The sequence below is a fragment of the Larimichthys crocea genome, chromosome III (assembly GCF_000972845.2).
Source record: "Larimichthys crocea isolate SSNF chromosome III, L_crocea_2.0, whole genome shotgun sequence".
Classification (NCBI taxonomy): Eukaryota; Metazoa; Chordata; class Actinopteri; family Sciaenidae; genus Larimichthys; species Larimichthys crocea.
In genome coordinates, this window is record NC_040013.1 from 11,324,729 (window position 1) to 11,340,915 (window position 16,187).

General features: G+C 42.4%; 1 protein-coding gene across 1 annotated transcript in view; it reads left to right on the top strand.

Annotated features, from left to right (window-relative positions):
* The window catches only part of slx4ip (SLX4 interacting protein), a 31,222-nt gene that overhangs the window by 5,037 nt on the left and 9,998 nt on the right, over nucleotides 1–16,187 (top strand). Inside the window, exons 3-5 of the mRNA XM_010729882.3 lie at nucleotides 3,283–3,372; nucleotides 3,701–3,827; nucleotides 14,375–14,452. Of these exons, the coding sequence (XP_010728184.3) occupies nucleotides 3,283–3,372; nucleotides 3,701–3,827; nucleotides 14,375–14,452 (295 nt within the window). The remainder of the gene's footprint in view (nucleotides 1–3,282; nucleotides 3,373–3,700; nucleotides 3,828–14,374; nucleotides 14,453–16,187) is intronic.

The window sequence follows — 16,187 nt, forward strand, 5'->3', positions numbered from 1 at the left end:
GGCCCCTTATCAAACCTTTCTTTCCAACAACAGCGACAGTTGCTCAGAGTATTGCCTTAAATGTGTCAAAGCAAAGTACACAATGAATGAATATGTCAGGTTAATAAAATCCTTTAGCGTCCTGTTTATGATACTGTAGAGACATGGTCTTACGGAGAAAGGTAAATGTTGTAGTACTTGCTGAGAGGACTTTTGAAGTTGTTTATCTGTTTGTTTGTTTTTTTGTTTTAGGTATACTGGTTATACTTTGTTAAAGGAAGACACGCTTCTTGTGGTCTGTATTACGGCATCTACAAAGTATTAGGCTGTTTGCAGAGATCTCACTAAAGAGGGGCCATAGCTGGACTTTAAGGGGGGATATATAGAGGTCATAGTTCATGACAGAGTTCAGCTTAGAGATCCACAGGTCACACTTTGTGCTGGGAGTTGGCAAATTTAGACCACATGATGTGATTGTAGTCAGATCCTTTGTGTACAATTAGATTCTTCTGCTTTTTTGTCTTATCTGCCACGCTCAACACAAACGCTCTTTGTAAAAGCTTTGATAGCTTCACAAAATCAGCGCAGCCTCGACTCAAAGACTGACACTTAGGCAGGAAATTTACGCCTCGGTCCAAACTGCTACTTTTGCAGGCCAAATGAATTGTATTCTTATTAGTGTGATTGGATTAGTTTGCATTCCGGACAAAATTCCCCATTTTGAGAAGCCCAGGGAATCACATGCTGTCTTAGCGTAAGAGGCAGACTAATGTTTATCATTAATGTCCAGTTCACAGTTAACTCTTGTCTGCTTCTCTAATGTGATAAAAGGAAGTTAGTCTAAGGCTTGCTAGATGTCTGGCTTTCAGCCCAAAACTCTGACTCAATCAGAAGCTCTGAAACCGCTTCAGGGGATTCACTGTGTTGTGTCTTCCCAGGACCGAGCAACTCTCTGTACTGCTCTCTTCATTCCAGGTTATTGATCAAATTAAATTGTTGCTCTTTAGACCATTAGCTTGTGTTATTTTGAGCCATGTACCCTAGAACATTGATCTTGTGGTCAGGATTTACACGCATGCATGGGATAGAATATTAGAAAAATCTCATTATAAAGCAGTCCAGTGCTACGCCAGCATTAGCTATGAGCTCAAAAATGGTCAAAAAGATGGAGGTGAAATGACATTTCACTGACACATTGTCAACAAAAATTTCTATACCCATCTGTAAAGCCATCTGTGGGTTTCAAAATCAGGACACTAAAATCAGGATGCAAAAACCCATCCAGGATGTGTCAAGTCCAACCCCAAGAAACCACTATGGTGCTCATCCACTACTCTTTCCCTGTGTTTTGATTGACAAGGTCTGACCCTCTGTTGCTAGGCTTTCCCAGACATTGGTAATTGTTGGAGGCAGTCATCTGAGGCCACCAGTCATCCGTGGACCGCTGTGAGACAAAGGGCAGAGGATGGAGAGAATACTGATCTGTAGGGATGAGTTGATACTGACAGGCAGCGTGCACACATTTTATACATGAGGGCTTGCATATTGAGGGGGGCTCTGTTCTGGTCCATGGCACTCTGGTGTTTGTGAAAGTATGTTTTTGTATAACAGCTTTTGTTCATTATTTGCAAAGTTTGTACCGAGAACATCCTATTTGTGGTTATCACATGATGATGGAGAACTTTTTATTTCCCTCTGTTCTCACATATTTCAGGATGTGGCAGATAGTGATGAGTCAGAGGATCACAGATTAATGCACTGCCTTTGTAAGAGACTTAGAAGGACATTCATTTCCCATTAATCTTGATACATACATAAGTACAAGTTGGCACGCAAGAAGGTTTTAGGACTTGAGCAAGCTATGACTCAAACTAATTAAAACATTCACTGATTGGGCATATGGGGGCGCTCTCTCCTCCAGTTGACCTGCAAGAAGAAGTAAGGAAGCAGCTTTACTTAAGTTATTATTTGCAGTAACACAATGGGAAAGGAAAATGCTCTCATGTGGGGAGAAATAAGAACTTTCACAGCTTGTTGTGCTCAGAGCCTGTATTTAGCCTTCTTTCACTTGACAAAAAGGTTCCCAGCCCATCTTTTTATAGTTTTATAACAGCAAATAAAAGTTCCTCAATCTCCTTTTTTAACGAACGACCTGACCTAACTCCTTTTTTAAACAAGAGGAGGAGACCAATGGAGAGAGTTTGGAGTTGGGAAGTGTAGACTTGCCTCTTGAATTAGGACCTAAGCAGCGGGGGCCTTCCCCCACACACCCCATTAATACATTCTCTCGTGTCATCCTGAGAACAAGTCCGTAGGAACACCCCTCAAGTCTGGGTTGTAGATTTTAGTCATTCTGTCTGCGATACTTCAGCTCAGGGGACGAGCCTGGCTCAAAACAAAGCTTTTAGTGTGCATAAGTATTCCCTGTTACTAAATGAACGAGTAACCTCTTATGCTTGCACACTCTCTCTTCTCCAGGTCTAAACAGTGAGCCTGAAATCTGTGCCTGGTTTTGTCTTGATGTGTTTTTGCAGCCCTCGTTCAGTTCAATGCTTTTCGCTGCATTATCACTCCAGGCTTCAGGGCAGTACTTGTTGCTCCTCTGTGTCGTGTTGTGGGTGGTCTCAGTCCATCCATTACTTCCTTGTCCAGGGAGAAGCGAAGTTCACACGAGACCCACATCCATTCGCTCTCTGCAGCGGGCAGCTTTTGCACTCATGTGTAAACTATAATCAGGCTAGCCCGAGAAAGATGTAACAGCAACTTAACCAGCCATGGCATTTCTGGCCTCCATGTCCCTTGTAGCTTATTGTCATTGACACAATGACGTAGTGCTTCAGGAATCTACTCTGCAGCCCTCTCCTCAGCACTCAAAAGTTGTAGTAGAGAAACATACAGTGCTTTAGGGTTGATCTGCAAAGTTTTATCACCACTTTGATGCAAAGTAGGATAATCCTAATTTATGTGGTACAGCTTTAGACTTTTTCTGTGCAGCCTGTGACCTCAGGCAGTGACTGCATTGCAAAGATTATAGAACAAGAAAATAGTTTTTATGCTGAGATAGGGGAAATGTGAGGAGACAGACAGGGCCATACCTTTTTGTGAAGAGATCGGTAAAGAGATGGCTAGACAGAGAAACGGGAGGGAAGGGACTGCTGTGAGGGGCCTGGGGTGATGTTTGAGGACACAGGGGGTCGTTGTGGTTTGTCTCGCTGTCAATCACCCAAACTCTGATTTCCTTTGTTGTCTGTAAGCTCAATGCCCCTCAGCAACCTGTGGCTGTCCTTCCTCTTTGTGTTACAGTGTGGGAACTTTGCTGTGCTGGTGGATCTCCACGTTCTGCCCCTGGGCGGCCAAGAGGACGCCAGCTGGTTTACTACAGACCACATCGAGGTACAGACACAGGGAGAAGGGCGTGGGTGTGAATAAGTGTGTGTGTGTGAGTGCTTATATGGCTTCTGTTCTGCTGGGGACCTTTTCAAAAGAGAAGCAGCGTGGAATCTGAAATGACTTTGAGCCTTCTGTCTATTCATCTTAGAGGTTTCATTGTTGTAAAACTATTCTCATCTCTCCACCTAGCCACTTGTGGAGTTGCCTTACTAGCCTTTTACTTGAGATTGCTACAGTCCCCTTAGTTGCCTGTGCTCATCATCATATCCTTTGTCCTCTCTGCAGCTCAATAACATTTTACTGTACTGAAATATCTGCACATTGTTTGTAGGATGTTACAGACCTGGTTCGAGATGCTGTGGACCAGAGAGTTAAGCAGTATACAGAGGTCTTACACAATAGAAGACAGCCCAAACAGAGAAAGGAGCTGGCACCTGCTCCAGCCTTTTCTGTGAACGGTAACAGTCCAGTATTTATTATGATACAATGTATTGTTTTATTGAGTTTTGATCTATTATTGTGCATAACATTGCTTCCTTATCTTTTTACTTGGAGCATCACTATATATACATATATGCATATGTATATGTATATGTATATATGTGTGTGTGTGTATATATAATAACTACTAAATATAATTATATATTTAGTAGTACAAGTTATAGATGACTGCATTCCTCTGGTATGCAATCATCTGTGTCTTCCCTTCCCTTTGCCTGTCTTAGGTGTGTCTATTGTCAACTCTATGCCATGAACTCAAAACCATTATGTATCCACTTAAACCTCTCTGTAGAGATATGTCAGTGTGCATGGAAGTGGGCCACTGAGCTCTGAGGAGGATGGAAAACGAGTTACAAAACAGTCTAAAGAGTTTTACATACTACCTTTTCGAGGCGAATGTGGGAGGAAAGACAACAGAACTAGTTGGGGCATGGTGGCTCTCTACGCCCAGGGTGTGACCTAAAGGCAAGAGCTGATACGAGCTTTCATATTGTGTTGCAGTGTTTATCTTGGCTTGAATTGTAAGTTCATTAAAATAGCTGTATGTTGGTTACCATTCTGTTTAAAGTGCTGTTGGCACTGGATGACACCCTGACATATACAACCATATACACAAGTTAATAAATCATTGGCCAATGTGAATAAGCCAGCTCAGTTCACCCCTATTTATCTAATGTGAGTACATTCCTCCAGCCACCCACACACATGCCTTTGAAGCACTGTAAGCTCAGCTTCAGAGGAACCCCCAGTTGTGTGTTGTGAGGCAAACAGGTTTGTCACAGGTAGCAGTTAAGGGCAGTTAAGGGCTCACTCAGCAGGGCAGGCCTGACTGTGAGAGTAGGATTAGAGGGCAGTCGGCCTCATAAAGTTTCTCTTATGGCTGCAGCTCTGCCTCTCACGCGACTCCCCTCCACTTAAGTCTTCACATCCACTACAACGTCATGTTTCATGTGTGGATTTGTTTTCGTATACGCACGTTATTCAATTTTTCTCTTAATAAACATAGCCTTCATACGCAGGCATACGGGTGCATGTATGTGTGCATGCACACAGGTGCTCATATAAGTCAGGACCAGTGAGAATCAGAAGGAGCGACAGTGTGTTGGAGAGATGTATCCTCCCTCTGGGCTAGGTGTGAACAGGCTGACAGTGTAAAGTTACTGAAAAGCTCATATTGCCCATGACAGACTGAGGAGAGACAGGCATCTCTAATGATGGAGATCGCAGAGCTCCACACACACACACACACACACACACATACACACACACACACACACACACACACTTTTGTGACTGCTTGAACAAGGGGACTATCAGTATTTCAGCAGTGAAATATGCATGTAGAAATGATTAAGCTCCCTGTAGCCTTGCCAGAAAGAACGTAACCAGTGAAACATGACTCCATACCATATCGGAGAATTTTCCCCTCCTCAGAACATGAAAAGGTATAGCGCCTAAAACAGGCCTGCATAGTTCATGTGCTTTAGTCCTATTAAAGGTCTTAAGTGAGTGTAATGACATTCTTGGTCTTTTCGTTGTCCCATGTGAGGGAGGTGGCAGAGCCATAAAGGTGGAGACTATGACTGTGAGAAGTAAGCAGGCGGGCAGGAGCCATAAAAAGGGGAGGACAGACTATAGGCTTAGGGAGGGAAGCCCAGTAAACCTCAGGGTGGGTATTAAGTATAGGGGTCGTCTATTCTGCAAGCAGGTCAAACGCTAACCTGCTAATCCTCACAGGACTTTCAGACTGTCCGGAGCAGGGAGTGGAAGCTGGTTTTTCGGCGCGTATCTGTTTCAGCAGAAGACCTCTGTCTGTCTGTGTGCAGCACTGTTTTATTTCAGAGCAGAATTAAGCTGGATATCCTGGAGTGAGACGTGTATGTGCTGGAACACGTGCATGTTGTTGCATATAGAGAAAGGTGTCAGGCGGGGGTAGAACTGATGTCGGGGCCAAGAATAGGCGGATGGAGTGCGGTGCTATGTGTGGGATGGTATGGGAGGGGGATTGCGGGTCTTGTATGAGGTGGTGTTTGAGCTGGTGCCAGCGTGAAATCACAGGGGCTTCCGCCAACAGACAGCAGTAAGAACAGCCTAACAGCCTCAGCTGTTGGCACTTCAAATGAGCCATCAACAGCTTTTAACATTCCAAGGTCCTTCAGTGAAAGTGTTTGTATCGGAGTTATCTCTATGGGCTATTGTATTTATGTACATACGCTGTGTTGGGTGCATATGTGTGTGTATAGCACCCAGTGAACATGTCAGAGAGGGGCTTATCCCGTGTCTTCTGCCAACATAAATCCAAGCCATTCCTTTCAATCTCAGCTGCACAGGCCAATTTCCAACTGTCACCCCTCCCCCTTTCAATTTTTTTTTTATCATGGCTACTTGAGACTTTATGATTAGCTCATAGTGATGTGATTTATTTATGTTTTTAGAGAGATGAACAGGGGGAACTTTTCCCACCAAACATTTTGGCTCTGGACAAGCAAAATGGACATGCTAGACTTTAGAAGCCCAGGGAAGGGGAGAGGCCTCTTGCATTCTCCCTGGTAGACCGTGTTGAACACACCCACATTTCTCAGAGTAATTACAGATTGAAAATGAGTGGATAATGGGTTCTCTGTGCTTTGAGGACTACATTTTTGTCATTTGATATGATATTTGAGTAAGGGAACTTGTGGTTGTGCTCTGTGACAGCGAGAGTGTCACAGTTGTCTTCGCAAAGATGCCACTGTTTTGCAGAAAAACCTGTTCATTTCAAACACGGCCCTGTTTGGCAGCATAACATCCAAGACTGGCCTCAGGTTTGTTTGCCAGACGTTGCTAATACACTTAACTTTTTTCATAGATTAGATTTTGTTTACTTAAAGTGCTGATTGCGTGCTATCTTGATTTACATTTGCTCTTGGTCTAGCATTGTTTAACTCAAGGGGATATTGATGCTGTACTCCGTAATGGTGTATATTTGTGTGTATGTGTCGAGTGTAAACTGAGAAGGCCCATTTTACACGGATTTAGTTAACATGCCATTTCAAACTGCCAAAGCACATTACCAGATGTCATACGCCTACTATTAGTATTGATACAGCCACATTGATCTCTCCACATGAGGCACAGTTCGGGTATGGTTTAGCTCAGTGTTTGAGAGTCTTCCTAGCAGTCAGAAGAGTTAGAGGAGCCGTGGCAAAGTGGTACCTAGAGTCTGTTTTAGCCCATGGCAGAGCTGGTTCCTTCTTCCTCTCCTTGCACAGGTGCCAGGGCTTAGGGGGAGTGAACACCTGCCAGCCTGTTTCCCCATGGCCACGGCAGGCTGGAGAGGCATTTTCCCAGGCTCCCCAGATGAATGGTCACTAATAGCCGTGGGAGAGGGCTTTGCGAGTGCTGCACAGTGTACCACTGACTCCTCTTGGCAGCCCTATGAAGGGGGCTTAAGGCAGCCTGGCCATGGCCATTGCGGGAAAGGCACAAGTGTTGCTGGATAGCTTTACGGTTGGAGAATGTGTTTACGAATGACCATCTCCCTCCCAATGAAGAATGCAGAGGATGTGTAGAGACTGAAAGGGAGATGGCAGGACACTGCCCTGTCATAGATCTAGTTTTGTTTGGCTTCTCTTTGAAGGCCTATAGCCTCAGGCTTAAACCGTTGGAAAAAACGGTTTAGTCAGACTTTCTGTGTGACATGTACATAAATATATGTGTGTGTGTTGGGAGAATAAATACATGCCTACCTTTCAGCCTCTAACTGTGACACTTTTCTGAAGACAGAAGCATTTTTCCCGAGACAATCTGTACCACAGCTATGACTATTTATGTGAGTGGCTGCTATGTGGGGACTGGTCTGTAAATAGAGAGGCATGCCTGTGGCAGAGTTACCTGCACTTCTCTGTGTTACTGGGCGTGAGGCAGTCTGGGATTAAGGCAAGGGGGAAACGGAGACCTGTGACAGGAACAAAGGAATTCCAAGGCCCAGGCTGGAAATGGATCCTGATCAGAGTAGCCACTCCAGCCTGCCCCTCTCCCCACTCGCCCTCCCTCCCCTGGCCCCTGCTGGGCAACCCCCTTCCCCCTGGTGCTTTGTGGTGTTGCTGTGGCTCTTTAAATCCTTCGTGAAAGCCCCTGGCCTTACTCAGCAGCAACGTATAGGACAGTCTGACTCCACCAGCAACCCCCCACCCCTCCCTATTATTGCTCACATATCCACACTTTCATCCTTTCTTTTACATTTATGCCCTCTTTGCTCTCCTCTCCTGTGCCCTCCGAGTCTGCTCATCTCTGCTCTCCTCATGTCGTCTCTTTATGTTTTCTCACTTTCTCTTCTTCTCCTTCTCCGCAGGGTCAGCTGCAGTCTCTTAGGACACAACCACAATCCCCGCCATAGCTGTCACACCACACTCTTTTCCCATATAATTAGAGCCTGAGCCTGAGCCTGAGCACGGATCACATTCATGTGACTGTTCCCCTTTACCACAATCTGGTCTGGGAGATGGCACATACTCTCTTGAACTCATGCTAAGTGTTCAGCCTGGCCAGAATGCCTTGTTTTAGGAATTTCTGAAACGTCTCAGAGGATGTCGTTTTTCTCTGCTCTGTGCTTCGCTTTGAAAGAAGTGGGCATATGGCTCTTATGAGCTCTTTAGTTTTTCCTGTGGACAGATGTCATTGTAGCTGTGTGCCAAATTGGCCCTGTGTTGTCAGGAAAGACCAGCCTAAGACAGCCTCAACAACTGTAACGCAGTTTAATTGTAGATATTAATGATTTCCAGGTATTTATGTTGCATTTCAGTCAGTGTATTACATCATTTATGTTTAAAATTCAGAACAAAGTCAATTTAAACACTTCATGTTAGGCAGAGTTCTGATATGGTAAAGCCCGGTGCTTGAGAGTCTTCCTGTGGCTTTTATGAGCTCTGTGGTTTTTCCTGCGGACAGATGTCATTAAAGCTACGTGCCAAATTTGTTCTCAGGAAGACCAGCCTACAACGACAGTATCGACAACACAGTTTCATTGTAGACAGTACTGCTTTCCAGGCATTTTGTTCCCCTACAGTTAGTGTGTTACATGGAATGTTATCATTCACTAGTGACAAAGCCTAGATCGACTTGCCATGTGTGACATGGTTCATCTCTTTGTATCTATAAACACAGGCTAGCATATTTGCAGAAGGCCCAGCAAGCAGAGGCAGCCAATGAGACCTTAATCTGAGTTTGAAAAGGCCAACACAGTGCATAACTCAAGTCCACAAACTGCTCTGCATAACATTAATCCAGAGTAACTTAATGCAAAATAAGCAGTTTGCATCGTCCTCGCTCTTTTAAGACAAACAGTGGCAGCGCTTCGAGAGATTTGTGGCCTCTTAGGCTAATTAAGATATAATGATGATTTAATATGACATTTTGTATTGTGACTGCATTTCCCTCATCAGATAATGTTTCTGAGAACTCGATTTTTTGCCTTGATAATTGTTCTGTGCTCCAAAATGCTCCCCACCACTTTAGTCACATGCTGCATTATGGGTTGGCCTGAGCTACCATGCTGCGGCGTATTTTGTAACTGCGATGAAGGGGTCACCCAAATGTTAAATTGAACACTCATGTGCAAATATTGTTTCAGGTGGACGTTGTGCAGGATGATAAGGCACAGTGCTCTGCTACGGCCGTAGTTACAGTTACACACAGAGAGTGATGTCCTTCCAGGAAAGCCCCCACTTACATATGGGTAACTTCCTCATGCTCTCTCATCCTTCACCACTCCACCCCTCTCTCTCGCTCTGAGCCCCATCTCTCCACCCACACTTGAGGACAGAGGGAGGGGGTCCACATCAAAGCAGAGATGTCAAAAGAACAGGATTCTCAAGCACTGATGTCTGACTGTCCTGCTGATTCAACTCCTGTTCATAGAGGGGTTGCGTGGGAATTGCAGTTCTCCTGACATACAGTCACTACATTACATGCACACTAGAAACATGGTTTATTGGAGAAATCAGGTTACGGCGGGAAATCGGTCTTTACATGCATTGCAATAACCAGGTTACTGTAAAATCTGCGTTTACATGCAGCTGGTGGGTAATTTCATTCCTGTCCTTCTAAGTGACATGTTTTTGAAGCAGTGTCTTTGTACTAACTAACTGAGAAGCACATGAGACATTTTAAAATCATCTATGGAAACGACCTTATGTAGATCTATTCTGTTTTAAGAGCTTAGATTGAACTGTTTTGCATACAAGTATACATCACAACAGCTTTAATCTTTCCTTCCATCTGTTGACCCTGTTGCCACGATGATACTTTCCTTATGTGTCGGAAGTATCATTGTGCACATCTGTTAGAAACCCAGCTCAGCATGAACATTGCCCAGAAATTGGTTACCTTTAGCAAAAGTCTTGCTGTGTTTAATTTACCCTGATTATAGAAACCTGTTTTCTTGCTGACATTATGCTGAAGAAATCTGCAGTAAACCAGGTGCATGTAGATGCACTGAGAGGTTAAAGGCCCTGGACCCACTGTGGTCAGCCTAATGTATGGCCGGGACCTGCTATGGATTCCTGAAGGAGTCACAACTGCATAGGCTGTCAGGAATGTGGATGGTGAGAAAAAGTAGGCTATGGCTGTTTTAATGATCTCCTCAGGATATGACTGAAGTTAATGAAGTCTGTTCCATGGGGGCTTACCTTTGACCCTGGTCTGAATGCTTTTAACCCCTGTCTGTTCCATTTTACAGTCCTAGTCACTCTGGATGTCTTTTGGTTTGTTGACTTTTCTTTCCTCTCATTGTTTTCCCAGGAAGCGGTGAAAGCTGCAGGGATATGTGTGTGTGTGTGTGTGTGTGTGTGTGTGTGTGTGTGTGTGTGTAGAGTACAGTACTCTAGCCTTGGCACCAGCCCTGAGTCTGTGTGTCTTTTTTCTGCAGTTGTTCTGCGGTATGTTACAAGATGGTAGACGACTCATACAAGCGGTTACGATATTATCTACCACATTTCTGAAAACATGGCATGCTGGCTTGTTTACTGTTTGATTTGACCTGTCATAATATTGTTGTGCATCGGGTTTCAAAACAATTAAGCAAGACCATCTTCTCTCGTAGGAAGTACAAATGAAAGCCTTTAAAGTCTCTTCTGTACAGATTTGGGTATTGCACCACTGTGTGCCACAGTTGCCACAGAAAGGGGCCACTCATTCCCAGAGGAGGCACTAGCAAACTGTTTGTGAGAGAGAAACATGAATGTAAGCTTAGCACGAGAGAACCCGGGCAGAGGGCCAAGAGCAACTCTGTGCTGTGCAGGACGTTATAAAGTTGGAGCAACAGCTGATGTCTCGGGCCATGGCGTTGCACTGGTTCCCAACTCTGTGTCCAGACGTCCCTGTCAAACTTGTCCTGGGAATTGGCAAGCTCAATCCACAAGGGAAAGAAATGAGAATAGTTGTAGAGCTAGACATGAGGCTAAAGAGTGTAACGAACTAAATCAAAAGCTTTTAAAAACATTGAAAGCCATGAATGTACAATGAAAGATGCTTGCTTCCTTGGCCCTCCTTGACCCAGAATGGGCAGAGAAAACAAAACAGTGATACAGATCTGCATTCTTCTCTGGGTAGACCAGAGTAGTCCAGAATGAGCAATGGGTGATCACTGCTTTGCTATTTAAAGAATAACAGAATATTTTTTTTGTTGTTTTTTTTTACAGTAAAGGAATGCTGCTATTGCTAACTGCAAACATGCTCAACATACCATGCAGTGTTTTAATGCAATTTCCCTTTGGGTATCTATCTATCTATCTATCTATCTATCTATCTATCTATCTATCTATCTGTCTGTCTGTCTGTCTGTCTGTCTGTCTGTCTGTCTGTCTGTCTGTCTGTCTGTCTGTCATGTCAAGTCAACACCTGACCAATCCAACATGTGTTTCAGTTGCTGAAGATTTGACTTCACCACAGTGGCCACGAAACACACAAAAACTCAAAAGGCCCTATCTATGGAATAAAAATGTGTCATTATCATTATACCTACAGACAAAACAAAATATAAATTGATTTTCCTATGAATGTCTTTTTATCATTCACTTAAAGCTGTCACATGGCCCCTCTAATGCATAATAAAGATTCCCAGTCTGAAGCTCCTGGAGCCCTACTGGTGATATATAAATCAGTCATAACTAGATGGCTAGGATTACAAATAATAGGAAAGAAGGGAAAAAAGGAATGCTGGCAAGATGAGCTTTTTTCTGAGAGCTTACAGCTTGAAGGATCTTGGAAAATACCACCTTAATAAATCCTATCATAAATACAGATTTACACATTCGTAATATTATCATGGAATTTGAGAACATGAATAACTGTTCTGAAACTAAAATGTGAATAAGGCTGTAGACTATAATGGTTTCTACTGACACATTATGATTCAAGCATTGTCATTTGATGCTTGCTCACACAAATTAATGCTTATCTCTCATTAATCCTTTTTTTGTGCAGATTAGAGATTTGTTTTTGTTCCGTCTCTGAGAGGTTTTAATGTATTTTCACAAATCTTGACTGGGTTGTCTAACATGAATTCTGCTGTAGGCTAAATTTCTAAATCTACCTAATAGCTTTTGTGGTTCAAAAACATTCCCATAGGTGCTAAACTGCCAAGTGTTTTAACCTGTCACCCGGGTAACATTTACACTGTTAGCTTCAGAAAAAATATTGATTGTAATTGCCTGGTATCATAGTAACAGACTGTGCTGCACTTAACTTTTGATTGTTATATTTTATTCTTCGATGACAGACTGAGCTTAGTTTGTTTGAAAAAGATTTGACCGAATGTTTCATTCATTTATTCCTCTATTCATTTTAGTACAGCACCAAAAGTTTGGACACACCTTTCATCCAGTGGTTTTTGTCTATTTGTATTACTTTCTACGTTGTTTAGATTAACACTGAAGACCTCAAAACTATGAAAGTATTTTGTATATTAGTATTAGTATAAGTATTAATAGTGTTTACTAAAGTAGTGACCCTGGCTGCTAATTCAGCTGCAAGCACAGAGAAAGAAAAAAGACAGCAGAGGTGGTGCCATTAATCACTGGTCAGTGGACTTGAGCATATACCTGTGGCAGTTTTGTGGAAAACTTTAATTGCATGTCATTATCTAAAGAATCACAAGGCCGCTTCTTTTTGAAGACAATAATTATATACTTTGAGTAGTGCTGCAATGACATCAACCAACAGAGAAAGGATGATGTTCACAAAGGCCTGATCACACGTGTGTGGGCCAGTGCTGTTAACGTGCTGTCTTCTCTGCGTGTTGTTTGTTCGTGCTAACGCAGCATGGAACATATTTGTAGGTCATCGTTTAGAGGCAACGTTTCCAAGTTTTATTGATGAGTGACTGATAGTGCCGACGGGTGAAAACCTCCCCTTTTCCATAATGTCAGCTTTTTAGAAACAAACAAAAGAGAAAAAGAAACATTTTAACTTGATGACAGTGCATATTGACATTATCCAGGGAGTTCTGAAAAAGTCTTGAGTGCAAGAGGTCAGGTTTTTTCTCAAACTATGGAGGACATGTAATCCTTAAATTGGAGTTAGAATGCTAAAATCCCCTTAGTTAGCAGTTAACAAGGTTTTCACACGTCAGCAGTAATATGAGAATGCCAAACAAGAATAAGAAGGTGATGGGTAAAGTCAAGCAGGTTATAATTTTAAAGTCAAGAAAAGGAAAGTGGTACCAAGTAGGAGGGTGAGCAGGCTCTGTCAGCTTCCCAGCACTGTTGTCCTGTTTACAAAGAACAACTGGATAGCGTGTTAGCCAGACCCATGCTTTAAGTCAACAAATTCCTACCAGATTAGGCAACAGGCCACTGTTTCTGCCCAGCACATCTTACATACCATGACAAACATTCCATGACAAATAGAGCAGAGGCTCGAGCCATGGTTTCTCTGCTTGTGCCAAACTGGGAGGTCAGTTAAATTAAAACAGGAAGAATAGTTTCTCTCTCTGTGAACGAGTTAGTTGGTTTTGTAGTATGCAGGCCTTTAATTAATGGGCTGTATCTTCTTATTTTGAGCGATATAGAGACAACAGTACAGTAATGTTCAGGAATGAGCATTGTATTTTTTGTGTTAACAAAGTAGAGCCGCTGTGTTCCTACAAATTTAATCTCTTATTATTTATTCACTTCAAGTCCTAATTTAACCTGCTTCTACAGTGTGCGATGAAAGTAGTCCCAGTTATGGAACTCATCATATAAAGGGCTTTAGATTGCATCAAAAATGTTCATAGTTTATCCTTTGATTATGCATTTCTTTTCACTGAAGAATCCATGCATGACCCACAAAATGATTTGATTTGAAAGTCCAATCCAAAAGTTGCCCATAGGTGTCAGTAATGGCTGCTTTCAAGCTCTGCAAATGGTGTCACATGTATAGTGATTCTGCTGAGGTGTCTTTCTGCTCTTTCTTTTTTTTTTTCTTTTTTTTCTTTTTTTACTGTTAACTGTATTTTTTGTTTTGTTTTTGTTTTTTTTTCTAGGGAAAAACTTTAACCTGGTCGCCAATTTTCTGAAGCGGCACATCAACCTCAGATGTATTGCCAAGCAGCACTATGGGGGTACGTGTACATTTTCAGTTAATCAGTTTCCAGTTAAATTAATCAGAATTACTCATCTCAATGACTGACATTCCTTGGCCAAATTTCCCACAGAAGCAGCAAGTCATCTGTGGTTTGCATGTTGATTTTTCTCCCCCTCACTTGGTTTTATGTCCTGTCCCTACCTGCTCGGGGTGTTGTTGAGACCAGGCAGCCATTGAGTGGTTCCCTTGAGAGGCTACTGAGAGTGGGAGAAAGAGAGATTGTAGGGCTGTCTGCGGAGGGCAGTGAGAGTCTATCTCCATGGCCCATCTAATGCCTGTGACCCTTGGCCACCTTTTCATGGGACCAACATGGCTCTCTTCCTGTCAGTAAAGTTAATATCTGCTCCCGAGGGCTCTGGATGTTAAGGCAGCGCTGACCTGCTGCAGACTGAGATGACTGTTTCTCTCAGCAGGTCCGTTACACATCAAATTAGACCCAGTCTCCCTGGGTCAAAGGTTGTGTAATTCAGTCCACTGAGTTAGCTGTACATAGTGTTTGTGTAAAAAATTAATTTAATCAATTAGCTATGTAACAGATAGTTATAACTAGACAGCTAGTTATACATTGCAAAATGGCAAGTTTAAAGTTTTATTAGGACTATGAGGCTAAAAAAAATGATTTTGTCAGCAAAATTTGTTGAATCAGAATACAGTGGTATTTTCTGATTTGATTACTTTTATTTTAACCCTCTTTTTGGACTTTATTTACGGTGTCCTGAGGTTAGTATTCCAGGAACAGCTATGGGGTCATTCAGCAATTTTCATAGTAATCTATCGGTTAGATTATTTGATGGAATTTGTTTAAACTTCAGATTTTGACTTTTGCAAAAAAAAGCTTGCAAAATATCCAAAATAAAAAGAGTTAATCATCTAGAAAGCATGAATTTGATCCGTAAATATCATTGCAATCTTTATGTTAAATATTAATGTCTCCTTAAGTGTACAAATGAACATTTTAGCCTGATAGTGGCCTGGGAATTCATCTTCAAAGGCAAAGAACAAGTTTCATGGTAATATAATAAGTAGTAGTTGAGAAATCGGTCAACATCCAAACCCACCCACCGAAAGACGTAGTCATCCTTAGTGTGATATATGCAAATTCTGCGCCTGCTTAACAACAGTGTGTGCATTGGCTGTCTTTATAAACCACAAATCCACACAAGTGAAGCAAAACCAATGTTTTTAAAAATGGCCACGGAGGAGGAATATGAGCTTTTAAACGGACTAAATACAACACCACTGTAAAACCGTTGAACAGAGGGTGGTAGGCTAACGGGATTGAAAATGCATGATGAAGACCGTTGTAATATTTACTCCTGTTCAGTCATTCTTCATCAGTATTTTCTACTATATCAGTATTTTTCTTTACATATGTTGTCATGAGATGCATGACAATGCAGAAGACAGAGTAACAACAGAGTACAAATTTTGTACTTCATTGCTATGCATGTTCTTACATATAGGAAGCTATGTAAAAGGCGAGATGTTGTCCAGCTTGGCTGTCCAGTAGAGATGATGTGTTGAGGTTAGATTTATTTTCATGATGTAATAGTTTTAATAGTATTGTTTTTGTAAATGGTCTTTGCCTTTGAAGCTGATGAAACAGTCATATTGCTCCCAGGGGCCATTGTTAACATAAAATTTTCTAATATTTCATGCTGCTTATGCGGCTCATAAAGCTCAGCAATTATCTGCAAACTGCCATTTTCTCC